The sequence below is a fragment of the Marmota flaviventris genome, chromosome 13, assembly GCF_047511675.1.
Source record: "Marmota flaviventris isolate mMarFla1 chromosome 13, mMarFla1.hap1, whole genome shotgun sequence".
Lineage (NCBI taxonomy): Eukaryota > Metazoa > Chordata > Mammalia > Rodentia > Sciuridae > Marmota > Marmota flaviventris.
The window spans coordinates 74,288,121-74,314,871 of NC_092510.1; the positions used below are offsets into that span (position 1 = coordinate 74,288,121).

Below are 26,751 nucleotides of genomic sequence, written 5' to 3' on the forward strand. Positions count from 1 at the left end.
CCGGAAGCTGGTTTCTTCTTCGGCGCGGGTCAGAGGTGAGGGATGGGCGGCCTGCGCGGGCCTAGGTGAATAACTGCCCCGAGGTGTGTTCCCTGTGGCGCGAGTTTAAGAAGCCGGCTTAGGTCTCTGCTGTGTGCCTTGGCGAAACTCCGCCCTCTTGGTCTTCGGGCCTACAGTTAGCGCTGGGTCCTGGGCCCCCTGCAATAGCCGCCCTTGCCCTGCTGCCTCCTCTTTCCAGGCGAGGCCCGACTCAGTTTGCTGCCACCGATACCCCTCTCCTGAGCTCGAATTGGAAGGAAAGCAGTCTGTAGTCTCGGTGATGGCAGGGTTGCTTCCTGAAGTAGCGAAAGTGCCTTAGCGTCCCTTCCGCCTCCTTTGAGCTCCGAAACTCTGGAAATAAGGTAGGGCAGATGAAAAATGTGTGTGTCGGTTGTACAGGTGAGGAAACCAACTGGCACCTTTTGGTGAACTCAAGCTTTTTAAGGCAAAACACGGTTCCCCAAGAGGAAGAACTGGAATTCGTACCGGGTCTAATTTCCTTATTTGGAAATAGGGGGAAAACTGCAAATATTACAGGGAGAGCTGGAGTTTTTGAGTGAGAGGTTTGTGTTCAGCATTATTTCTCTTTGTGATCGCATCACTTATTCCTTATAATAGGCGTGGGCAGTACGTGTGGTTATTTCTGGCTTAGGAAACTGAGGTTCAGAGATGATTACTGACTTGTCCATTATTAATGACTTAGTAGCCATTTCCCAGATCTCTTTCAGCTCTCTGATTCTAAACAGTATGGAACTAACTTCTGTCATCATCAAACTCCACATTTCTGGTTCTGGCATTTCAGGAAGTGTGATTGTTGAAATTTATTTGTAGTCTCTTCACTCTTTGCCCATTGTCTTATATCTTATTAACATCTTATTTAGAAACCTATAATGTCAATTCTTCCTCCATGTGTTATTTTTTTCTTTCTTAAAAGGAATTTGGAGGTGTTGTTGCTTTGTGTGTAATTAATTAATAGATCTAGGGTGACACGTAAGTTTTTACATCATGCATGGTCTTTCTTTATTGTTATTCTCCTTGCATTATCTTATTTCAGTTTCTGCTCTTTTTTTCCCTCCAGAAAAACGGCTATCATCTTATGCCAAGATGTCAGGAATCGGAAATAAAAGAGCAGCTGGTGAGCCAGGCACATCCATGCCTCCAGAGAAGAAGGCAGCTGTTGAAGATTCAGGGACCACCGTGGAAACAATTAAGCTAGGGGGTGTCTCTTCAACGGTATGGCAAAACAATGCTATGAAAATATGCTTTTCTAATGTTGGTTGCAACCTGGAACAAAAAAATTTATGGAAGCCTTTTGGAAAAAGGAAAAGCCATTTGAAAAGAAGAGGGAAATAAAAGAGGTGAAGTGGGTGAAATGATATGGTGGTCAGTTCTAGAAGAGAGGTACACTGACATTTGTGTTTGTTTTCAAGATGTGTTTATGTTCTTTTGAGACTCTGATGCTTGACATAGCATTGGTTAAAGTTATTTAGCAGTGGGAATATAAATATTCATTTTTTAAGCACAGGAAAATTTCGTGCCAAGTTCTAAAAGATAGTGTAGTAAAACAAGTGAGTGTGGTGAAAAGTGAGAATCTGAAGCCAAGTTGACTGAGGTTTATTCTCAGCTGCACTACTTTCTAGCTGCATGGCCTTATGTTATCCTTCCTTTGCCTCTGTTTCTTTGTGAAATGAATTTACAGTACTTGTCATGTTAGGTTGTAATGAGAGTCTTTGTTAAGTGTTACAACATTGCCTTCAACATAGTAAGTATACCTGAAAGTGAGCTATTTACGACTATTGTTGTACTAGATAATATAATGGGGAGTAAAATTGGTACTTTTCTTGCTCTTGTGGCAATGACAGTTTCATTGGAGTGTGTACACCAAAAACTCAGTAATATTATATATCTTAACAGATAAGAACTTAAAAGTTTTGAACTAGATCAAGATTCTGTATTTTGGAACTCAACCAGGAGATATGATGTTAAGGTGCCCTCCATTACTTATTTTTAAGGCTGAGGTCGTGAGAGGTTGATTCTTTACAGAGTCCAAAAAAAAAAAAAAAAAAGAACATTTGTAGTAAATTGTTGATGAGGTGTCATCTCTGGAGCTCTCTGGGGTTAAAGTAGCGCATACTGCTGTCAGGAGATGATTCTTTCTAAACAATGCCTCACACCATGCACTCCAAACATATTTACTCAAAGGCATGTATTGAAATATTCAAATGTAAGTATACATTGAGCATCTTATTGGCTGGATAGTGTGCTTTACATTGAGGATAGCCCCTAGACTGAAGTCCTTTACATGGGAATAAACTGTTAAAATGGAGTGTGATGTATGCCATTGATAGAAATAAGCACATGCTCTAAGGGAAGCCCAGCACATATCCAGTTTGGAGTTTATCCAGAGGGCAGTTAAGAGCCATTGGAAGGTCTTTTTTTTTTTTTTTTTTTTTTTCATTTCTGGGGATTGAACACAGAGGTGCTTTACCACTGAGGTAAATCCCCAGTCCTTTTTATTTTGAGACAGGAGGGTCTTGCTAAATTGCTTAGGGCCTTGCTAAGTTATTGAGTCTGATCTTGAATTTGTGATATTCCTGCCTTGGCCTCCCAAGTCACTGGGCTTATAGGCATGCAATACCACGCCCTCCTGGAAGTTCTTAAATAGGGAAGTAACATGCTCTGACCTATGTTTGGAGGGGAACAAGGGTTACAATAAGAATTCAATTAGTAGAATTATTCCCTTGCTCCTTCTCATCCTCCATCTGCCACACCTGATAGCTAAACCTCTCCAAAGGTGGGGATCTGAGGCATGCATCCATTGGCTCCTGCCCATTAGTTGAAGGTTCCTATTGAAAGCAATGGCTCTTCCTGTGTGTATTTCAAAGTTGCTATAGTGAGCTAGCTGAGATTGTGGAATAGAAAAAACTATGACTGCAAAGTATGCTTAAAGTGGGACTACTAGCAGTATGAGTTGACTTTTCCACCATATCTGTGCTGAAATCTGGCATGCTGACAAAACATGGAACAGAAGTATTTGCTACAGGAAGCCTGTACTGGAATTCTAACAAGGGAACATGGTGTGGACCACCATGGAAGTAGCATTGACAAGATATGCTAGTGGAGTGGATGAGGCATATGAGAGCTAGAAGGGAATATCCCATAGGCTTTTGGAAGTAATGAAGATTTCTCTTATTTAGCTAAGTAGGGATATGAGAAGAATAGGTTTTTGGGAATCATGAGTTTGGTTTAGTTTTAAACATTTAGTAGAGGCAGTTAGATCACTAAGTAGATTGGTAGTTGGATATAGTAACCTGGATTCTGGAGAGAGGTCTGGGCTAACTGGGTTAAGGCTGTATATTTGGGAATCACCATTTTGGAAATGGTACTTAAATGAGATTAGAGACTCTCAAGCAATAAGCTTACATATTGAACAGGTCTAAGGTCAGGATCTTGGTGTACTGTGACATGTTTGCTTCAAGGAGATGAGAGGAATTAATTAAAGAGACAAAAAAAGAAAAAAGGGAACCAATAAAATGAGTTGTAAGGGAAACAAGTAAAGAGTGGGGTCCTATGTTTCAAAGAGTTAATCAGGTGTTGCTGATAGGTTGAGTAAGGGGAAGGATTGTGATATTATATATAGTAATCGTTCATTGGAGACTCAAAAGACCTATGTAGGTGCAGCAGTGGGGATGGATTGCAGTGTGATTAAGAAAATATAGAGGAGAGGCACTAGGGAAATGAGGGGGAGACAGTGTTTTGAAGGAGCATTATTATAAAATAGGACAAATAAAATAAGGGCAGTAGCCAGAGAGAAATGGGAAATGGGATCAAGGAAAAGTTTTTGTTTGTTTTTTAAGATTTGTTATACTGTAGCATGTTTATCTATAGACAAAATTATTTGGTAGAAAGGATGAAATTGATGATATAGCAGAAAGAGGAGACAAGTTACAGGTATGATGGTCCTTGAGAAGGTGAGAGGGAATGGAATGGAATGGAATATACATATGGAGGAAATGGCCTTGACTAGGAACAGGGATGGCAAGAAAGAAGGCAGGGGATATGGGTTTGGATATAAATAGGTTGGCAGCTGTGGTTGTGGGAGGGAGGTATGGGTGTCCTCTTCTGATTGCTTCTATTTTTTTTCAGTGAAATCAAAAGCAAGACTCATCTGAGAGTGAGGATGGGGGAGGAAGAGACAGGAGAAGGTATGAAGTAGTCATCTTGAAAAGAGAATGGACCAGGGAGGTGTAGTTGAGTTGTTGGGCAGCACTGGGGCCCACTTGAATTTGTGAACATGAGCTTAGAGTGAAACCAGTCATCAGCATGGTATTCGTTATTTTTTTTTTCCTAGTCACTTTCAGCTGCATGGCTAGGCTTAGTGTATGTGGAAAATAGGTTGTTACCAGGATTGGAGTTTTTACCAGAGAAATGTGATGAAGTAGCAAGGAAAGATAGAAGGTTTCTAAAAGGCAAATGACTGATCATGAGATTTAAGTCTGATTAAAAAAAAAAAAAGGAGGTGAGGAAGTGAGAGTAACAAAGGATTGGGAAAGGCATATGGATTGTAGATTCTAGTGAGGTTGAAGAATTGTTGGAGTTAGGAAATTGGAGTGAGCTGGAAAAAATAGGTACTATTTCTGAAGAGTGAGCTCATTGAGAACCTGCAGGTACAGCTAAAACTGAGAATAACTAGGGGAGCTGATCGCAGAGAGACCAGTGACTTGATATCCAGAAAGATCATCTATATGGGAATTGAACTGATTAGGAATTATGTCAGGAGTAGTTGTGTAGAAAGTGAGAGATAATAAGCTAGATGCTAAATCTTCGAGAAATATGGGGACATGACTTGGGCATTTATAGATCAGTTCAACCATAGCCAGTGGCAAGTGGTAAAGAACAGTGGCATAAGCTGCAAAGCTATGTTTTATGGAGGCAGATGGGTTAATGGCTTGGGAATCGCAATGGAAAACAAGGTATCACCTGCCTCCAAGCCTCCAGAGGGAAACAGCCACAACTGGAGAAGCCTTCAGGGAAACGGTGTTCTCATCTAGGTTTCAGTGACAAGAGGGGGAAGATGATGTTCAGAGAAGAGGCTAAAGATACAGTTTATTAATACTATTAATAGTATTAATAAGCAGTGGGGAAACTATTGTCTGCTTTGACATGTCAAGAATGTTTTAACTAAATGAAAAGAGAAAAGTAGAACAAGAAATTGGTGCTCTAATAAGCAATTCTTGCTTTAAAATATTCATCCTAGTTATTCCTAGTTGAAAGAAAGAATGTAAGCATTTCCACATACTATTTCTTGGACTGTGATATTCCAAACTTTGTGTCCCCTCCCCAACCTGACTTAGGGCAGGAACTAGAGAGAGGTTAAAAGTATTGAGAGGGGTGTGGAATTACAAATGGGGTGAGATTTTTGCGCCAACAGAAGAGAAGGGATCCTGAGCACAAATAGAGGTTTTAAGAATGTGTGCTTTGGTTAGTGAGTTGTGTGATGAGTTATAGAAGTGAAGAATTCAGGAGTTTCAGAGCTGATGGCTGATATATTTTTTTTTATTAGAAAAAGGAGATAAATCCATGTGTTTAGTGTGATATGAAAGAGGGTAGCATTTGATAAAGAGTTTTCTGTTGCTTTGATTGTAGAATGGGAGCTCATCTGTTAAAGAAATTTTTCTTCACAAATTATAAGATCTTTTCAGGTTAGGAATTCATTTTATAAAGTCACCAGTCTCCCTGGTTTAATGACTTCATCCGGAAGTCTTAGGAAACTGGCTATTGGAATGGAATAGTCTGAATTAATTCTGATTGGGGTTTGTTCACAGAGGTAGAATAAAAGAAAGGCAGAGAATGGAGGAGAAGAGTAGCCAGGTGTTTGAAGGAATGTTCTACAGAGTATACTTAGAATATGGGAGGTAGTAGAAACAAAAAGGGATTGAGAAGGAGAAAGAGAATTCAAATTCTGGAGGTCTAAATGAGATAAAAGAACTGGCATAATAGTGTAAGGACATGAGATACATGGAGAAATATGGTTTTATTCAGAGAATGGGAAGTTGGAATTTTAAGATTTCAGATGTAGCAGAGTTCTAGATAATGTCTGTGAGATTGTTTTGGGAATTCATGACTGAAGCACAGGGGAGGGTATAATCACTGAGTGAAGGAGTTCAAACTACTGACAGCCTAGATGCTAGAGAATCAGATGGTCTGTCCACGTGTATGTTGAAGTCGCCAGATACATTGGCAGGGACTGGAATAGAGAAGGATGCAGGTGCTAAAGTCTTGAATGAATGAAGAGTGGTTCTTAAGGGATAGAAGACAGTGTTTATTGAAGTAGAGAATGATCTAACTGGATGGTGGAGCCTCACAGTAGCATCACTTTGTGGAGGTAGATGTGAATGGAATAATAAAAAAGTGTATGTGTTTGTTCTTTCCTCATGTCATCATACACCTATTCCTTTATCTTTTTTGCTTTTTCTTCTTATCTATTTATTGTAAGATATCTTTATAATGAATAGCTTTATTCCTAAGAAATAACTAATGTGAACTTGATGAGTTTAACATCTCATTTGTCTGATTTCTTTGTGGTAACTAATAATACTGGTTTCCTGGGGTAGGAGGAGTTAGACATTCGAACACTACAAACAAAAAATCGCAAGCTAGCAGAAATGCTCGATCAGCGTCAGGCCATCGAAGATGAACTTCGGGAGCACATTGAAAAACTAGAACGACGACAGGCCACTGATGATGCTTCACTGTTGATTGTCAATCGGTACTGGAGTCAGGTAGCTAACTTGTTTATTTGTTCAGATTTGCTTGAACATTTTAGCTCTTAGTACTCTTCGTTTCAAAAGTTGTGCCTTTTTCTATCTTCATAATTGTACATACATATGCTTCTCCAGTTCGATGAAAACATCCGTATCATCCTTAAACGTTATGATCTGGAGCAGGGTTTGGGAGACCTACTCACAGAAAGGAAAGCCCTTGTTGTGCCGGAACCAGAACCTGACTCTGATAGCAATCAGGAACGCAAAGATGACCGAGAGAGAGGTGAGTATTTATGATTGATTCTATCATTGCATGTTATCTTGGTTTTCAAATTTGAGCTTTACTTTGAAGCTCTCCTTTTGAGGGGAAAAATGGATTTTGATATTTTCCCCCTGTGTCCTCAGGGGAAGGGCAAGAGCCAGCTTTCTCTTTCCTTGCTACTTTGGCCAGCAGTTCCAGTGAAGAGATGGAGTCTCAGCTGCAGGAGCGTGTGGAGTCCTCCCGGCGAGCTGTGTCCCAGATTGTGACTGTTTATGATAAATTGCAAGAAAAAGTGGAGCTCTTATCCCGGAAACTAAACAGTGGAGGTGAGGCAAGATCCTGGAGACCAGAAGTAGTGGGAGGTGAATTAAGTCACCTTTGTGGACTGCAGTATACCTTGATGGTAGAGCAGTTGCCTAGCATGTGCATGGCTTTGGGTTCAATTCTGAGCACCAAAACAGTAAAGGGAAGGAAAAAAAAGATAAGAAAAAGAACTCTCCTTTGCATGGTGATTTATAGTTTGCAAAATTACATATTTACTTTTTATTAAATTTTTTGGAATACTAGTCTTCATTACTGGTGATGCCATTACCATGTTATGCTAGTATTTTAAGAATGCTTCACATTTTGAGACACAGTCCTTCAACAAACTGAGGAAAAATCCCATTCTGATACTTTATATTAGATACTTTTATAAGTAGCAAAATTAATTTTGATTTAAGAGTCAGTTTTAATGTTTTTTGTTTTTAATGTTTTTAAAAAGAGTTGGCTGAGTTGGTTGTGAGATGATTTCTATGTTTAAAAAGGTAAAATAGAAAGGATATGGATGATGAAGTGTGTACTTAAATCACTATTTGGAATGCTCATGTTATTCAGTGTTAATATAGGAATTTATATTTGCATACTACAGTTAAGTGTGTAGGTAGTTTACATCTGTAGTCCTTTGTGACAAATAACTTGCTCAAATGCAAATAAAATGCCTTGATTTTATGTTTTTAGTAACAATCATTGTATAGTTGTAATACTTAACTATCCTGATTATCATTAAGATATTTAAACTTTTATCTCTGAGAGAAATAAACTGAATGTAGTGGAGTTGAACCTTTGGGTGGGCAAGTAAGAAGTACATTATTCTGTAAATTGTAAGGATACTATGGCTAAATGATCAACAGAATTAAGAAGCATGAAAATGACTTGTGAAAATTCGGTCAGCGAAGGTTTCTTTAGTGTTTTTGTTAGTATGCGTATTTCTGGTTTTTTATTAGGATACATAGTGGGGAATGAATGGATATGAATCCTCCCTGTTACCTACTATAAAACAAGCTGTGTGTTACTTCTTTCTCCCTTGGTTCTAGTTGAAAAGTTAGAAGGTATTGTTAAATCTTAATAATGTGGGTAATTTACAGAGGTTATATTAATGTTGGATTTGATTTTAGAAATGGATATCAAGTAAATTAACTGCTGATTTGTAAAGGAACTAAAATGAATACTGTATCAAACAGTACTTTAAAATATTTTTTTAATGGCATGTGGTTTAAGATGGAGTTTAAGTTTAAAAATAAAAAATGCATTACAAATTATAAATAGCTGAACTATTTGTAACACTAAAGGAAATCACTATTGAGAAGCTGAACTTTCTAAGAGACAAAAATATATAAACTGTATTGTAGTATCAACTAATTTTTTGGAAATTCATTTTCCCCTCATTTTTGTTTAGTCCTTGATTCAAAAGGATTACATTTATGGCTTGTTTATTAATTCACTGCTTTAGTTTTCTGATCCCACTCTTTTTTTTTTGGCTCTGCCCACAGAGATTCTTATTTAGTAGGTAGTATGGGGTGCCTCCTAGGGAAATGTCATTTTAAAAGTTCTGCCAGTGATTTTGATGGGCGATCTCAACCGCGTGACCAGCACGCTAGCTTCATACTAGAGGTTCGTAGCATAGAAGTTAACTAGTGAGATCAAAATAAACACACAAACTCAATTTACCTTTTTCTTTGACCAGGTCTGAGATGGCTCTCCCCTCTGGCTCCTGCCTGGAGCCACCCGGTGGGGCAGCGAGGTTTACACAGACTAGCAGGAGAGAGAGAGGCAGGGCACGCCAGAGAGTGGCCTTTTATTGGGGAACAAGAAATTCAGGGGAAAATTCCATCCAATGAAGGTCGAGGGGGACAGCATTCCAAGGTCAGGGTCAGTGATTGGTCTCAGGGTCAATGGTCAGTTACACTCCCACACGGATGGGCTCTCGCACCTGGAAAGGGTGGGGATTAGTTCTGACACAGTTTAGCCGGAACGCCTCACACCCAATCAGGGAGGTGCCCAATCACATTCGAGAATGGCTTCCCACAGGGATCCTAGATTAAAAACCATGGAAACATATCATGTGACTAACTTGTTCCAAATTGTTTCTAAGAGTAATGGCAATAGGTGGCATGAGAAAGCACATGTTTTTTCTCTGTTATCTCTATGTAAAAAATGATGTGTATCTTGAGAATATCTGGTTCCATTGAATAAAGTTTGGATTTGAGCTGTAGTTGTGACATCTGAACATATGAACTGGTATAATAAGCTTTAAAGACTTACATACCTGCTTTGTAAATGATGGTGTACATTTTGGTTTTTGAACTTGAAGAGTGCCTCTAGCATAGTATTCCAGAATATGATGAGTGAGTCTACGATTTTATAGATGCTTGTTTGAAGATGGAAATTCTGCTCCCAACCCCCTTATCTCTCCAAACAAATTTTTCTTGTTAGTGTTAGTTAATAATAGGAATTTGTGATAGCTTTATAAAATAGAATTATATTGCTATTAATTCTGATACTGAGTAGAGATCTTGTCTTCAATTCTAAAATGTACTTTCCTGGGGGATTGTACCTTATCTGAATAAAACTACATAACCTCCATTTCTTAAGGCATTTTGACTTTATAGCAAGGGATGAGGTTAGGTGACCTTGACTATAATTTGATGGTTTTTTAAAATGAAGTCACCTAACCTCTGGGTACCTCATGTGTCACACAAGATAATTAAAAACTAGCATGCTTCTTGAAGTTCGAAGAAAATGAAGTGAGGTTAATGCTTTGGTGGAATACATGATTTTTAAAATTTGGCACTATAGATGCTAAACTAAAGTATAGTCCTTCTTCCTCAGATAATCTGATAGTAGACGAAGCAGTACAGGAACTGAATTCCTTCCTCGTGCAAGAGAATATGAGGCTACAGGAACTGACAGACCTCCTTCAGGAGAAGCATTGCACCATGTCTCAGGAGGTATTTGATTAGAAAAAAGAGACACCTGTCTCTGTTGGCACTGGCATATATTGACTCAGAATTCTGAGCACTTCAAGTTACTTTACACTTAAAACCTATTTTAATATTGAAGAGCATGCATGGCAGGCATTCAGCTCTGAAAAATAACAATCTGAGGACAGGTTAAGGGAAGAAGAAAATAAGTGAATATTTTTTCCTAGACTGTTACTATTTAAATAGACATAGGAGCTTCAGTCTTTGGGAAGAAATGCTGTCCTATAGGGTTTTGCGAAACGCAGGAAAAGTCCCAGACCCCAAATAATGGGTTACTCCAAATACAAAAGACTATGAACAATGTTATTAAGGAATGGCTTGATAAAATTCAACAGAGAATTGGACAGTAGGATCTAGTGCATTGATGGTGTCCTGGGAACTTGGGGAATGTGAGTTTTTAGTCTTTTTAGTCCAAACTTGTGCCATGATCAAACCATGCCAAAATTGGGCACTTAAAAGTCTCTTCTGATATTCCTGATTATCATTTTGTTTTAGTTCAGATGATGTTCTACTGATATGTGGCCTACCTTGGTTTGGCCACTGAATTCTCATGATGATTAGTAATTTCATAGTTACCATTTACTTAGTACGTAGTATTTAAACATTTTATGAATATCATCTCTAAGAGTAAAATAGCTTCCATTTTGCTGCTAAGGGAAACAAATTCAGAAGATTGACTGGTCTGAGAGTAGATAGAATGTGATTGAGCTGTGGTTTGAATGTAAATTTGTTTTATTTCAAAGCCACATTTTTCATGTTTCCTAAACTCTGTGCTAAGGTCCATACAGGACTGGTTACATGAGAACCATCTGGTGAGTTTATTAATACATATGGTTCTCATAGAGAGGGGTTAAAGTATAGAAGCACTTACAAATAAATTGGAATATAGTAAGAAAATGAAATACACATCTATGCCACCAAAATGGATAGTTCTTCCCTTTCCCAAATCTCAGATTACTAAATTGGAGGGCATGTAGTTTTGATCAACCCAGTTGATGTGCAAGATGGGTCTCATAGCTGGCTACTGATGCTATCAGCTGTAGGCTTACCTTAGTTTCTCACTGGAATGCCTTCAGGTCACCTCTCTTGCATGGCAATCTCAGGGTAGTCGAAACCCTTAATGGCAGCTGACTTCTTCCAGTGAATGTTCTAAGAAAAACAAGCAAAACCTTCATGTTCTTTCTGACATAGCCTTGACACTTTGTAGAGTTATTTCCACTGAGTCACTTAAGTTGATACTAATTTGTATATCAACAGATTTAAGGTGAAGGATCAAAGATCCCACCTCTTGATAGGACGGTCAGAGAATTTTGGGGCATGTTTTAAAACCATTCTGAAGAGTATGTATACATTAATGTGAACATGTAACACAATATTTGTGTCTTTATCATATCTGATTCTGGATTGTTCTGGGGTCACCTTAAAAAAGAATGAAAATTTTTCATTTTGTTTTTATATGAATTATCATTTGTGGAAAAGTGGGGAGAGAAAGTTGGGAGTAAATATAGTTATCTTTTTTGAATTTTCATTTTCTAAATTGTCTGATAAAAATGAAGAATATTGTCTTTTGTTTCTAAAAAAATACATATTTTCTAATGGATTTGTGGTCTGTTAAGGGGAATGGTGCTTTTCAGATGTAGAGAAAGTATTGAATTTATTTATTTTTGATTATTGAATCTTAAGTGGTCTTTTATGTGAGAGTTCTTACAGATTTCTACAGTTTTCATAATTGTAATTGGCTCATAACTGTTAAAATGAATCTGCAGCTTCATTTGTACACTCATTCATTGAAACATCTTTTCGTAATTATATAAGCATTGGTTAATTTTGTGGGATTTAGAACTTAAGCTACTGATGTAAGGTATTTCTTTTCTAATTTGGTCTCTTTTTGCTGTTTTTCTGAATGCCCATCTTTGGGATATAGTTTTCTAAGTTGCAGAGTAAAGTGGAGACAGCGGAGTCACGGGTATCTGTCCTGGAGTCTATGATTGATGATCTGCAGTGGGATATTGACAAAATTCGTAAGAGGGAACAGCGACTCAACCGACACTTGGCAGAAGTCCTAGAACGGGTCAGTGCTGTGTTGTTATGGTTTGGATTCTAGAATCATTTTTAAGGAGTCTTTTCAGAAAGGATCAAGTTGGATGATGATGCTTGGGGGAAATAACTGATCCTTGAAAAGTACATTGCTTATCAGGCCAAAATTTAAGGTCACTTACTAAAGAATCTTTGTCTTCTCTATAGGTGAATTCAAAAGGCTATAAGGTATATGGAGCAGGAAGCAGTCTCTATGGTGGCACAATCACTATCAATGCCCGGAAGGTAAAGTCAGTGACCCACTTAGGGAGCAGTGTTTGACCTGGTGTTAGGTCTTATTCTCATTTGCTATTTCTCTGCTTCTCCAGTTTGAGGAAATGAATGCAGAGCTTGAAGAGAACAAAGAGTTGGCCCAGAACCGTCACTGTGAGCTGGAGAAACTTCGGCAAGACTTTGAGGAGGTCACTACCCAGAATGAGAAGTTGAAGGTAGGAGGCATATCTCTGAAAAGCAGTAAAACCAGACCAACTCATGTGTACATGTGTGTGTGTGTACATGTATATATATGAGTACACACACATATATATATGAGTACACATACATACACTGTACATGTGTGTGTGTGTGTACTCATATATATATATATGAGTACACACACACACATACACTTGTGAACCTGCATAATTTACTAGCGAAAAGAGGAATGTGTTTCACAAAATTCAACATTTCTTCATGATAAAAACTCTAAACAAATTAGGTATAGAAGAAACATACCTCAACATAGTAAAGGCCAGATATTATAAGTCCATAATTAGCTTCATACTCAATGGACAAAAGTTGAAAGTTTTTCATATAAGATTTGGAACAAAATAAAGGTGGCCAGTTTCACCATTTTTACTCAACATGGTACTGGAAGTCCTAGCAAGAGCAGTTAGGCAATAAGAAATAAAAGGCCTTTTCTGGTTGTGGTGGTGCATACCTATAATCCCATGGGAGGATTGGGAGGCTGAGGCAGGAGGATTCCAAGTGTGAGGCCAGCCTCAGCAACTTAGTAAGACCCTGTCTTAAAGAAAGCCAGTGTGTATGTGTGGGCCAGGAGAGTGCAGGGATTGTAGATCAGTGGTACAGTGACCCTGGGTTCAATCTCCAATTTCTAGTCCCATGAGGTGTAGTAAAAGGCCTTCAGATTGGAAAGGAAGAATTAATGTCTGCTTCTAGATGATATCATCTTTTAAATAGAAAACCCTGAAGACTTTATCAAGAAAACTGTAAGAGCTATAAACAAGTTTAGTAAAGTTGCAGGAATCAAACTCAATATATAAAAATCCATTGTTTTAGTCAGCTTTTTAGCTGCTATAACCAGAAAGATCTGATAAGAACAATTAGAGGAAGAAAAGTTTATTTTGGGACTCATGTTTCAGAGGTCTCAGTCCATAGATGGCTGACTCCATTCCTCAGGTCCTCCTGTAAGGCAGAACATTATGACAAAAGTGTGTGGTGGAAGATAACAACTGGGGACATGGCACCAGGAAGCAAACCAAGTGTTTGCTTGCCAGAGACAAAATATTTGCCCCAAAGGTATGCCCTTCAGTGACCCATCTTCTCAAGCCATACCCTGTCTGCCTACAGTTGACACCCACTTAATCCCTATTAGGGGATTAATGCAGTGATTATGTTAAACCTTTCAGAACCTAATCATTTCACCTCTAAACTTTTTTGCATTTTCTCATGAGAGACTTTGGGAGACACCCAATATCTAAACCATAACAAGTTGTATTTCAATGAAAAGAAAGACTATGGAAACAATTTCATTTTATAATAGCATAAAAAATGTACTTAGGAATAATTCTGACCAAAGAGGTAGGAGATGTATGTTTACATTGAATGGATAAAGAAAATGTGGTATAGATACATCATGAAGTATTATTCAGAGTTAAAAAAGGAAACCATGTCATTTGTGACATCTGTGAACCTGGAGGACATTATACTAAATGAAACAGGCCAGCCACACAAAACAAATATTACATGATCTCCCTTATGTGTGGGATTAAAGAAGTGGAACTTACTTATACAAACTAAGTAGAATGGTGGTTACCAGGGGCTGGGAACTGGGGACAATGGGAAGATGTTGGTTTAAAGGTAGAAAGTTTCAGTTGTGCAAGGTAAATTCTGGAGATTAACTGTATAGCTTGGTGATTATAGTTGATAATTTTGTATTTTGTATTTGAAATGTACTGAGAGTGGATCTTAAATGCTCTTACTACAAAAAATGTAACTGAGATGATGGATATATTTATTAGCTTATCTGTGGCAGTCACTTCATAGTGAATACATTTATCAAAACATACACTCTAAATATATACAATCTATTTGTTGATTGTACCTTAGTAAAACTGGGAGAAAAAACCCTAATTTACATATTTACCTATTATCTGCAACTTGCCTTGTTTTGAAAAAATTTAAAGCAACCTATAAAGATCGAAAGAGTAATCAGGGTGTTCTAATTTAGGAATTATTGAGGAAAATGAAGAGGGTAAAATAGAGTGAGAATTTAAAATAGATGTTAAATTGAGCCTTTATAAGGTGTATAAAAGAAACATGTTTAGACTGTGGAGGATAGGCATTCACGTGTCATTTTTTGACAAAGGCAGGCCACAGATTTGGCTCTGTAGTTTCTTGCTGCCAAAACAAAGGCAGAAACATGGTCAGTGATCCTGTTGGTTTTCAAACCTGCCCGTTAGAATTTTCCCTCTTCACCCTCTTAGGGGAAGAAAGAAGATTCTGGAAGTCTTATACCTCTTTCAACCATAGCCATCTGTTTTTTATAATTTAATTTGTTTCAGGGTTAATAAGAATAAAGATGTTTGAACTGAAGAAACAAAACAAGTTAAATTAATGAAATTGTTTGGCTAATTAAAGCAAATAGTTGCTTAAGTGAATAATTGTTTTTGCTACCATGGAATTAAAAAAAAATTTTTTTTCTATCACTGGGGATTGAATCCAGGGCCTCATGCATACTAGGTAAGTACTCTACCACTGAGCTATATCCCTAGCCCTTATTTTTGTTACCATGTCAGAAATATTTCTCTGTGACTATAAAGAGAAGAAGTTAGTGACTAGGATACTTAACTATGTTTTTAAAGGAACCATCTTGGCAGATTTCATAGGACCCTTCTGGTAGCTCTTCTTCTATCTTTGGATCTAGATTGAAACAATGTAAGACACATATCAAACAGTCCTGAGTGATCTATAATTTGGGATAGATTTTACAAAAAGAAAGGGGAGATAGAATTCATAATCTTCATAATAATTGTTTCACTTTTGCAGGACCTTCAGTGAGTTTGGTGATTTATTTTCTATATATCTAGCATCTTGCTCACATGTGCTAGATTGTGCTTCTGACTTGAATTTCCTTTGGGTCCTTCTAAGGTGGAATTGCGGAGTGCAGTGGAGGAGGTGGTTAAGGAAACTCCAGAATATCGTTGCATGCAGTCACAGTTCTCTGTTCTGTACAATGAGAGCCTACAGTTGAAAGCTCACTTGGATGAGGCTCGGACCCTGCTTCATGGCACCAGGGGAACCCACCAGCGCCAGGTTGAACTCATTGAGGTAACAGCGCTGCTTTGTTTTCTGTAATATATGTTTTTCTACCTCATTAAGTGTCATAGGTTTGCTCTCTCTTATGCAGTTAATCTCTCATCCATTCAGCAAACATGTATAGAATGACTATTGATCTCCATTAGATGGTGGGCATATAAAGATGAGGTAACAGAATTCCTGTCTTTAAAGATCGTATAGTCCCCTGGGAGAATAGTATCCATTCATTTGCAATGTGTACAATAGCAGCATATCTAAAAGGTGCAGTGATGGAGGAGACAGAGCATATGATTTGACTGTGGAACCTTCTTGATTCTACTTGAGACGGTGAAGTGCAAATCTTAAAGATATTTAACTTTAACTTTACTTGTAGTTAAAAGTAGGAGTATATTCCCAGCAGTGAGATCAGCATGTATGAGAATGTGAAAGAGCATGGCAAATAGTTTCAGATGGCTGGAGCTTATGTGTATGAGGAAGCCATGGGTGGAAACTTTTGTTTATATGTTCTTTTTTTTTTTTTTACCATATTCCTTAAAATAATGTTTTTAATAGTTGGTTTTATTATATATGTCAGCCAAATTAATTACTACTACTTTATAGATTTTTATATATTGTTTTATGGTTGAGGTCTCTAACTAAATTATAATATTTTCATAGATGAAGCCCATTTCCTTTCTTTCTTCACTATCCTGCCAGTTTCTAAATTAATGTTTTAAAGCTATCTAACGTTATTGGAAGTGGAAATATTCTGAGTAACCCATTTTTTTCCATATCATATTCTTTTTTCTTTTTAAATCGTGTAGGTCAAATTTAGGAGACAAAATAATAGGATGTGATATTTCCATATATATATATATATATATATATATATATATATATATATATTTATATTTGGTTGTAGATGGACACAATACTTTTATTTTGTTTATGTAGTTTTTTTTTTTATGTGGTGCTTGGGATCAAACCCAGTGCCTCGTGTGCTAGGCAAATGCTCTTCCACTGAGCTACAACCTCAGCCATATTTCCACTTTTTTTTTTTTTTTTTGGTACCAGGGATTGTACTCAGGCACTAGACTGCTGAGCCACATCCCCAGCCTTATTTTGTATTTTTTTATTTAGAGACAGGGTCTCACTGAGTTGCTTAGAGCCTCATTTTTGCTGAGGCTGACTTTGAACTCATGATCCTCCTGCCTCAGCCTCCCTCCCGCTGGGTTACTGGTGTGCACCACCACATCCAGCTTTCCACATTTTGATAAGAATTTTTGACTGTTTCCTTTTTCTGTGTGTAGCGAGATGAGGTTAGTCTTCATAAGAAGCTGAGAACTGAAGTGATCCAGCTAGAAGATACACTGGCTCAGGTCCGCAAGGAATATGAAATGCTGAGGATAGAATTTGAGCAGACCCTTGCTGCCAATGAACAAGCAGGTATATAATTACTTTTGCTCCACCCTGCAGTTTTGTCTGTAAATTTATAAAGGCCTTTCTTGAAAGACACAACTTGGTCCCGGGATTTGTTAATACTAATTTCAACTCAGAAGTCCTAAAGTAACTTAAATAAATCCTGTGATTCCTTTTGACACACAGCCCAAGTATTTTTTTTTTTTTTTTTAACTCTAATTGACCAGTTTCATTTTCACTTTCTGAGAAAGAATATTTCTTATGGTTATTCTCTCTGTTTTTCAGAGCATCCTCATGTGTTCTGTGTTCTTCATTTTTTCTCCTTTTGCCTTTACCCTCATTACAGTTTCTCTTAACATTGCTATTGCTATGTTTAAGGTCCTATAAACCGGGAAATGCGCCACCTCATCAGTAGCCTCCAGAATCACAATCACCAGCTGAAAGGGGAGGTCCTAAGGTATAAACGGAAGTTGAGAGAAGCCCAATCTGATCTGAACAAGGTAAGGAGGAATAGAATAAGTATCACTAGCTATTAAGTTTGTGAAGCTTTTTGAGTGAGGTGAGAAATGTGGCTATCATAAGTGATATGTGTCTTTCCTTTTTTTCTGTTTATGCAGACACGTCTGCGCAGTGGCAGTGCCCTCCTGCAGTCTCAGTCTAGTACAGAGGATGCCAAGGATGAACCTGCAGAGTTAAAACAAGATTCTGAGGACTTACCCACCCAGTCCTCAGCACTGAAAACCTCTCAGGAGGATGTCAATGAAATTAAATCCAAACGGGATGAGGAAGAGCGAGAACGAGAAAGGAGGGAGAAAGAAAGGGAGCGAGAAAGAGAACGAGAGAAGGAAAAGGAGAGAGAGCGAGAGAAGCAGAAACTGAAAGAATCAGAAAAAGAAAGAGATTCTGCTAAGGATAAGGAAAAAGGAAAACATGATGATGGAAGGAAAAAGGAAGCAGAAATTATCAAACAATTGAAGATTGAACTCAAGTGAGACCAATATGTAGAGTGACTATTTCTGACTCAGAACCTTAAGGTTCAGACATCAAGAATGAAATGAAATGTTTGGTTGATGGTAGAACCTGTCTGATCATTCTAATATTTTAGATGTAACTAAATGTACCAATTAATGTGGTCTCAATTCGATCAAGAGTGGCCTCCCTGGCTATTGTGCAGTTTAGTTGAGTGGTTAAATAACAATAAACCCTGTAGTTTGGTCCTTCATTAATGTGAAGAGAAGGGATATCATAATGCAGCAACACACTTGAGAATCGTTCTAAATAATTATATTTAAGTGATTGCTGGCATTAATTGTAGTTTAAATTATACTAAATGGAGTATGCATTGCTGTTGTAACTTAAACAGTATCTGATTTCTTGACAAACTAGTTTGTTGGTATGCCAGATCATAGTAAGAGATTTCTTAGAAGATTTATTTCTACAGCAATTGAAATAGTGAGATAGATCACCTTCAAATATTGGTGTCTTCCCCACCTAACTAATAATTTATCTGGCAATACATTTAGCTCTCCAGTTTCTGTGGTAGAGTCTTTGTTAATGTTTTAATTTGAGGGACCACTGTACTCAAAATACTTGGACTCAAGAGTAGTTAAAAGGTTTAATAATTTAGTAAGAAGTGAAATGTTAGTGTTTAGTTGGTGGCTAATCAGCTATGAAGTCTAGGATTAGTTTATTTTAAACTTTCAAATTTTGTCCCTTTTTCTTCCTATTGATCTCTTTAACGTAAACATTTTTTTATAAGTTGTCATATTAGAATCATCTTAGTGACTTATTTGAATACATCGTGGATCCCATTTCAATCCTATTGAGTCTCAGTTTTTAAGAGTGGGAACACAGAAGTTTGTCTAATGTAATAAATGTGACAAATCTTTATTTTAAAACTTTGTAGAGAATTTAAGGGAGAAATGGTTCATTTATACAACTTTTCTGTACTTCTCAACTATATTCAGAAGTCTACTGATATTCTGTATAATATTTTGTTTTTTAGTTATGACCTAGAATATTAAAAAGAAAAAAAGAAACAAAACCTTAAAATATTCTGCTCAATTCCAAATTCCCTTGCTCTGATATGGCCTTTGTTTTTTCATTCCTGTTCCCCTCCCTCTGCCACCTCTATCATAGGAAGGCACAAGAGAGCCAAAAGGAGATGAAATTGTTGCTAGATATGTACCGCTCTGCCCCGAAGGAACAGAGAGACAAAGTTCAACTAATGGCAGCAGAGAAGAAGTCTAAGGCAGAGGTAATCTAGTCTTCCTGTTAAAATTTTAATTTCTAGGGTTCATACTATTGAAAGATATAGTTTCTTTGTCTTAGAGGTATTTAGCAACATTTTCTTATCAAAGACCATCTAAACTAGAGATTTTAAGATTCTCTGAAAGATAGTAAGATTTCAAAATTACTGGCATAGTAATAATTTAATAATAAGAAGTTTTAAAAATTTTTTATTCTCCGCTGAATGAATCATACTGTAGTTATTCTCTTTTTTCTGACTACTTTTTCGGAGGAAATTTTTTATACTTTTATTTGTTGAGAACTAAGGGGGGGAAAGGTTGATAAACTCTGTTATAATATTTATAGTTCTCAAAAATGTTGCTCATGAAATTGGGGAATGGCATGTTGTTAAAACAGTGTTGTGATGTGCCGTATTGGATCATTTTTCATTATTATTTATTTTTTTCCAGAATTCTGCAAAAATGGTCTTGTGGTATTTTCGGCCTTCCATCTTGCAAAGTGTTAATTGATTTTTTTTTTTTTGAAAAAGAATTATAACTTAGTTTTTATTTTTATGTAATTTTTCTTCTATAGTTGGAAGATCTAAGGCAAAGACTCAAGGATCTAGAGGATAAGGAGAAGAAAGAAAACAAGAAAATGGCTGATGAGGATGCCTTGAGGAAGATTCGGGCAGTAGAAGAGCAGATTGAATACCTGCAGAAAAAACTGGCCATGGCCAAGCAGGTGGGCACACTTTCTTTATTTAATTGACTTTTTAAGTAAATGTTACTTGACAGGGAAGTTACTGCCAATGAAATTTGCTTTTATTCTAGTCATTTTTTTTCTTGTTAGTATTTTTTCTCCGTTTTTTTTTTTTTGTTTGTTTGTTTGTTTGTTTTGTTTATTTGTTTTTACATTGAAGACTTTCATTCCTGTATTATTTTCTGTGTTTGAGAGGCAGAAAAATTTATTTTTATTTTCAGATGGATTGTCAATTGTTTTAACTTCATTTATAAAGGATCTATTCTTTTTCTGCTTTTGTGGAATTAGGAGATATAATGAATATAAAATGAAAACGAGATATAATTTTTTTATATATTATGATAGTAAATATATAAAACTAACAAAAATATGCTTCCCAATTAGGTTACAAAAAACTAACCAATATGTTGATTGTGGTTGTGGAATCTGTTTTTCTCATAAAGAATGCATTTATTTATTTTTAAAGTCCCAGGAAATTTTTATTAGCATTTGATAATAAAGATACACAAATGATGGGAAAAACCATATATCACTGTTCAGTATGCCCTCATTGTTTCCAAGAAATAGCAAAATGACAATAGTTTTAAGGATAACTGGATTATTAACATCAAGTTTCAATAGGTAGAATAGCTTGGGATATCAGAGAAAGAACTGAATAAAAATCCAGAAATAAACAAAAGTCCATGTGGGTATTTAATATACACTAACAATATAGTTTTAAATCATTAGGGAAAGGAAAGAATGTTAAATGTGGTGGGACAAAAATGAAATAATATTGGAAAAAAGTTGTATACATACTTGAACACTATGCTAAGATGATTTCCAAATGGATCCAAGATATCATATTAAAAAGATAAATCCAGGGCTCCGATTGTAGCTCAGTGGTTGAGTGCTTGTCTGGCATATGTGAGGCACTAGGTTCCGTCCTCAGCACCACATAAAAAAATAAAGTGAAGATGTTGTTGTCCATCTAGAACTAAAAAAAGTATTAAAAAAAAAAAAAAAGAGAGAGATAAATCTACCAAAGAATAAGAGGAAAACAGGTAAATTTTGTAACTATTAAGGAAAGTCCAGAACACGTGAAAGGAAAATTGACAATTTTGAGTTATGACAAAAAAGAAGACACAAAAATTGTAAATGGCAAAAACATTGTTACTAAAGCCAACAGATCAAATGAGAAAAAGGAAAAAAAAAATACTTTTATCTCTTATCACAAAAGGACTTATCTTTCTAATACATATTTTAAAAAATTCTGAAAAATAATAGGGGAAAAAAACCAACAACCCAGTAGAAGAATAGGCAAAAGATATTAATGGTTCACAGAAAGAAACTCAGATTGCTTTAGTCTTAATTAAAATGAGACAAATGTAAATTAAAGCTATTGTTAGGTACCATATATCACCTAGCTGAAAATTCTGTAGATTAAATTCAGTATTATAAGTTGTGGAAAATTATGAGAAAATGTGAGGCTTTATGATAGAATTTTTTTTTTTTTTTAAACCCAAGTGCTACTTGATAAGTTTGCTAGATTAAGGTATGTGTAGTTATTATTTGCTTTCCTGGCTTAAGTACAGACCAACTAATGAATATCAGACCAAAAGTTGGTGCCAGTGATTTCAAGTAATAGGGCTTCTTCTGTATTTTCAGGGAACTTAGTTACAACACAAAGCTTAAGTTTAGTCTTAAGCTAAGTCTGTCTCTGTCACTAAGTTAACAGTGGGAAAGTTTAATTTCCTATGTTCATTGTTTGGAGTTAGAACATTCTCCTTATAAGATTTTTCATTTTAGGAAGAAGAAGCTCTGCTCTCTGAGATGGATGTCACAGGCCAAGCCTTTGAAGACATGCAGGAACAAAATATCCGTTTGATGCAGCAGTTGCGAGAAAAGGATGATGCAAATTTTAAACTCATGTCAGAGCGTATCAAGTCTAATCAGATCCATAAATTACTCAAAGAAGAGAAGGAGGAACTGGCAGACCAGGTTTTGACTCTGAAGACTCAGGTAATTAGGATGAGTGGAGTTTTCCATTCTGTTGATGTAAGATGCTTTCAGTATGAAGATACCTGTCAAATGGTCATTGTGGCATTTTGAATGATGTTAAAAAATCCTCTGCAAACCAAGTGTCTATTATTAGGGCACAGGTAAATAAATTTTACATGTCTACAAAGGAGTACAATATAACTGTTAAAAGCACATGAATTTGCTGATGTGGATAAATTTTTAAAATCTATCAAGTGATTTATTTTCTCTTTTGTATTAAAATGTGTGTATGAGTGTGTACTTTTAAAATTTCTGGAAGCCTACAGGGAAGCTGTCAGAGTGCTTACCTAGCTACCTCTGGATTTTGAGTTTGTGGGTGAAAGGTTCTGAAGTGGATGTGTGATTTTACATCCTTTAATCTTATTTAATTCTACTTTATGCATTAATTTCAAGAAAAAGACTACATTAGAATCTCTAGTTATTCTGAGAGAGAGGAATGGTTGAACTTTTATTTGAGCTAAAATTTATATGTTCTAGTAGGAATTGTCAGGTTTTGAGGACTAGTATGGCTGCAGAAGATCAATATCTGTAAGTGTAATTTTATCTATTCTTGGCAATTTGGAAAAGAATTGCTAAGATTCTTTAAAAGACTTTTAGTGGTTTCAGAGACTCTTATTTAAATCTCATCAGTATTTTATATCAATGTGAAGTCTTTAATAATAATAAGTCTTGATTTTTTTTTTTTTTAACCTCGATAGTGGGGATTGAACTAGAGCTTTGAGCATGCTATGTCAGCACTCCTGCATAGCAGTTTACCTCCCTGGCCCTCTTGGATATATTTTGAAGGGTTCATGGATATAATGAGTAATAGTTTGTTTCTAACATACTATATATTTCATGGACGATGAATTAAGAAAGCATAGCCAGTTTTATTTTTCTTCCTGTTTATGTTAATGTCTGATTTTCTCCTCCAAAGGTTGATGCCCAGTTACAGGTAGTAAGGAAACTGGAAGAGAAGGAGCATTTATTGCAAAGCAACATTGGCACAGGGGAGAAGGAGCTGGGTCTTAGGACCCAAGCCTTGGAGATGAATAAACGTAAGGTATGATGGATTATTTTGTAATCTCAAGTGAGGTCCATCTTGAGAAGCAAGTGTGTATAACCTGGATGAAATTTTAAGTCCACTTCATTCCTTGAACTTAGGTTAACATTTTGCCTTGCTTGAAATCAGGGGTGATAGGATGATGTTATTTGTACATCTCACACAGGCAATGGAGGCAGCCCAACTTGCAGATGATCTCAAAGCACAACTTGAGTTGGCGCAGAAGAAGCTCCATGATTTTCAGGATGAGATTGTGGAGAACAGTGTCACCAAAGAAAAAGATATGTTCAATTTCAAACGAGCCCAGGTAAGAGCAATTCTCTTTTCCTTACATTTCAACTTTTAGGTGTTTTCTGAGGTCTGAAGTGACCATGAGATGAGCCATTAGTTTAATGTATATTATTTCCAACTAGACTGTAAGTTCCTTGTGGGAGAAGACTGAGTTTGTTTTCTTCAGCATCATATTCCCAAAGCCTATTATGTCCACCAGCTAATCAGCATAAAATAAATATTTATTAGTTGTGTGAACTAGTGAATTTTTAAAGTAGCATATCAACATGAAATTTTAAAGTTCTCTAATTTTTCTATTTTTTGTCATGTTATCTATTTTTCGTGATTTTTTTCTATCCTTATCCACAAGTTGTAAATTATTTTAATTCCATTCTACCCTTACCTTAAAACCAGTTGCCACAAAATAAGATGGCCTATTTTGTAAATTGTTAGATTATGTTTTCACAGGACTGAATTGACAGTAATTGAAATAACTAATTTGGGGATATGGTTATGGTTGTCTTTTCTGAAACAAAAGAAAATATCTTACCCTTTGCAGTTCTCTGTATTCCTAAATATAAATTGGACATGAAAGAACAAAAGGTCCTTTCTTTCTATGTCAGCAAGTTCAAGTTGTAGGAAATATTTTCTCAAAAACAGCAGGTATGTCTGAGGAAATGGGTCTAATGGGTCTGCTATCTTGCCATAGGAGGACATCTCAAGACTTCGAAGGAAGCTGGAGACCACAAAGAAACCAGATAATGTGCCCAAGTGTGATGAGATTCTGATGGAGGAAATTAAGGATTATAAGGTTAGAAATACTGCCTCAGTGATTTCTTTGATTTTGGTTAAAATCTGAAGTGGTCTACGATATATTGGGGGAATAAACACTGAACTTCTTTACATGAAGGTAACCAGACAGTGGTTTATTTTAAGTGGCGGTGGGGGAGTGGTACTCTTGTTCTAGTTCTTTGTGGTTGGTTGGTTTATATATGATAGTCATTTGGTTCTTAAACCTTTATGGTTATTCAGACTCTGATTTCCTTCTGTTTTAGGCTCGTCTGACCTGTCCATGCTGTAATATGCGCAAAAAGGATGCTGTACTTACCAAGTGTTTTCATGTTTTCTGCTTTGAGTGTGTGAAAACACGCTATGACACCCGTCAGCGCAAATGTCCCAAGTGTAATGCTGCTTTTGGTGCCAATGATTTTCATCGCATCTACATTGGTTGATTCAAGTCAAGAGAAGAAGAGGAGCTGGCTAGACAGGCACTTATTCATTAACCACCAAACCTCTACCTCTTCTCACCTTGACAGTTTATCTGTCAACTCCCATTCCTCCATAGACTTTACGTCCAGGCTCTCTGCTCAAATAGCTAGATGACTTTAGGGGAAAGGATTGGTAAATGCAAGCCTTGGGTTATAGAATGAATTAGAAACAAATGAAGAAACAGTTGACTCATATTTGACCCATATTTGTCTTGCCTATCAGCTTTATTTCCAGCTTTTAGACTTTTCAACATTTTTGGGCAGAGATGGGCCCATTGTATCATCTTGTATTATGCATTCCTCCAAAAGAAATCAAGTTAGTATTTTTGACAAGGAGAAAGGAACAAAGACTGGAAATGTGTTATTTTGAGGGAGTGGCCTTTAAGAAATAAGCTATCTGTGGGCACACACTTTTCTTAATTTGGGTAGTTAACTTTTTCTAAACTTGAATTATAAAATGATATAATTGCTCTATTCTTTCCTGGATGGTTTGAAACCTTAATGAAATTATATCCAGGATAATTTAGTCCATTTCCCATTTACTTGCAAAATAACTTTTAAGGTCAGGTGGCTTTCTTACTAAATTATTTAAGTTTCAAATGTTCAACATCTAAAAGTCTAAATTTCTTAAGGTCAGAATAATTCAAGTAATATAGACACTTTTGCCTTCTAATGAAATAAAAATTGGAGATGAGGAATAGAACTGAAGTGGTAAAGAGACCTTCTGGGTACTCTGGGAAATTGATACAGAGAGGCTTTGGTGAGCTATGAATTTACTCTCATCCTCCTCTCAATAGGGGTTTTGTGAGCCCTATTTTCCAGAAGATTCTGTATAATCTTTCTGTAGGACTTTGTACTCTACAAGCTTCAATTAAAGCAGGATTCAGTTTATTTTTGTGTTAGTGGTTTTTCTTTGAAATTTTATTCTTTGTTATTACTAGTAGATTTTACACATGCTATTTTAGAAATGAGTTTTCTTAACAGAAATGAGATTTAGAAGCTGCCTGAGTTTTAAGTATTTATTTCTTTGATTATTGAAATAGTTTTCTCCTAGTTTTATTGAGTCTCTTCTGAGGAGACATCATGCCTAAAAGATGTCAATTTGGCTAAATTTTTTTTTCCATCATTCACTGTGGAGTAAGAGATTGAGGTTTATTTCTCAGGGAATGTCACATTGCCTGGCCCTTTAGGTTGAGAGTTCTTGTTTTATAGTAATGAGCTACATGGTTTCTCTCTTCTGTAAGGAGTTGTATAAAATGTATCCCTTTTGAGCATTACCTGTCCTAGATGATGGTTAAGGACAAATTCTATGTTTCTTTGTAGTTACTAGCTGCCATCAGCAGAACTTGTGATGGATTCCATAAAGGCATGTGATACATGGACTAAGAAATGAGTCTAATTGGGGAATCTTACATGGTCTTCAAAATAGGTCACAAATCTGTTGATCATCCCACCCAACACATGTACAGGGCCATGATTGATGAGGTGAGGCTCTGCTCCTGTACATACTGTATACTGTGCCTTGGCACAAATGGACTACTAGGGCAGCAGGTTGTTTAGAGTTGGATATTAGCTATTTATGACAACTGGCTGAGAAAATCAGCTGCCCATCACTGAGGGATTGTGGGGTTGTGAGATGTTGTAGAGGGAAGCACTGATTCCATGGGAGGCTTGATTTAGAGACAGTTCCTCTGGTTGAGAAGTTGAGGTTCAATCAACATAAAGTCACTTTCAGATAATG

At 36.5% G+C, this 26,751-nt stretch overlaps 1 protein-coding gene across 6 annotated transcripts; it reads left to right on the plus strand.

Moving 5' to 3' along the window:
• On the plus strand, nucleotides 1-25,901 carry Rnf20 (ring finger protein 20). 6 transcript variants are annotated; one of them, XM_071600791.1, is made up of 21 exons: nucleotides 1-65; nucleotides 239-401; nucleotides 1,118-1,272; nucleotides 6,654-6,821; nucleotides 6,939-7,086; nucleotides 7,209-7,391; nucleotides 10,216-10,334; nucleotides 12,292-12,438; nucleotides 12,612-12,689; nucleotides 12,773-12,892; nucleotides 15,834-16,013; nucleotides 17,291-17,426; nucleotides 17,778-17,899; nucleotides 18,017-18,387; nucleotides 19,539-19,656; nucleotides 20,223-20,372; nucleotides 22,179-22,391; nucleotides 23,347-23,472; nucleotides 23,639-23,779; nucleotides 24,452-24,553; nucleotides 24,798-25,901. In XM_071600791.1, the coding sequence occupies exons 3-21, from the start codon at nucleotides 1,144-1,146 to the stop codon at nucleotides 24,972-24,974; spliced, it is 2,928 nt and encodes a 975-aa protein (XP_071456892.1). In that variant the 5' UTR covers nucleotides 1-65; nucleotides 239-401; nucleotides 1,118-1,143; the 3' UTR covers nucleotides 24,975-25,901. The 6 variants fall into 6 exon arrangements, with proteins under 6 accessions (XP_071456892.1, XP_027786686.1, XP_071456895.1 ...); XM_071600792.1 differs by having other exon boundaries at nucleotides 40-83; XM_027930885.2 differs by having other exon boundaries at nucleotides 1-401.
• The last annotated feature ends 850 nt before the right edge of the window (nucleotides 25,902-26,751 follow it).

What these genes read in the sequence shown, in the direction of transcription:
- Rnf20 (XM_027930885.2), top strand. Translation starts at nt 1,144, where the DNA reads ATGTCAGGAATCGGAAATAAAAGAGCAGCTGGTGAGCCAGGCACATCC. An exon ending in TCACTATCAATGCCCGGAAG is followed by an intron (nt 12,690 to 12,772) that starts GTAAAGTCAGTG and finishes CTGCTTCTCCAG; the next exon opens with TTTGAGGAAATGAATGCAGA. An exon ending in AACTGGCCATGGCCAAGCAG is followed by an intron (nt 20,373 to 22,178) that starts GTGGGCACACTT and finishes TTTTCATTTTAG; the next exon opens with GAAGAAGAAGCTCTGCTCTC.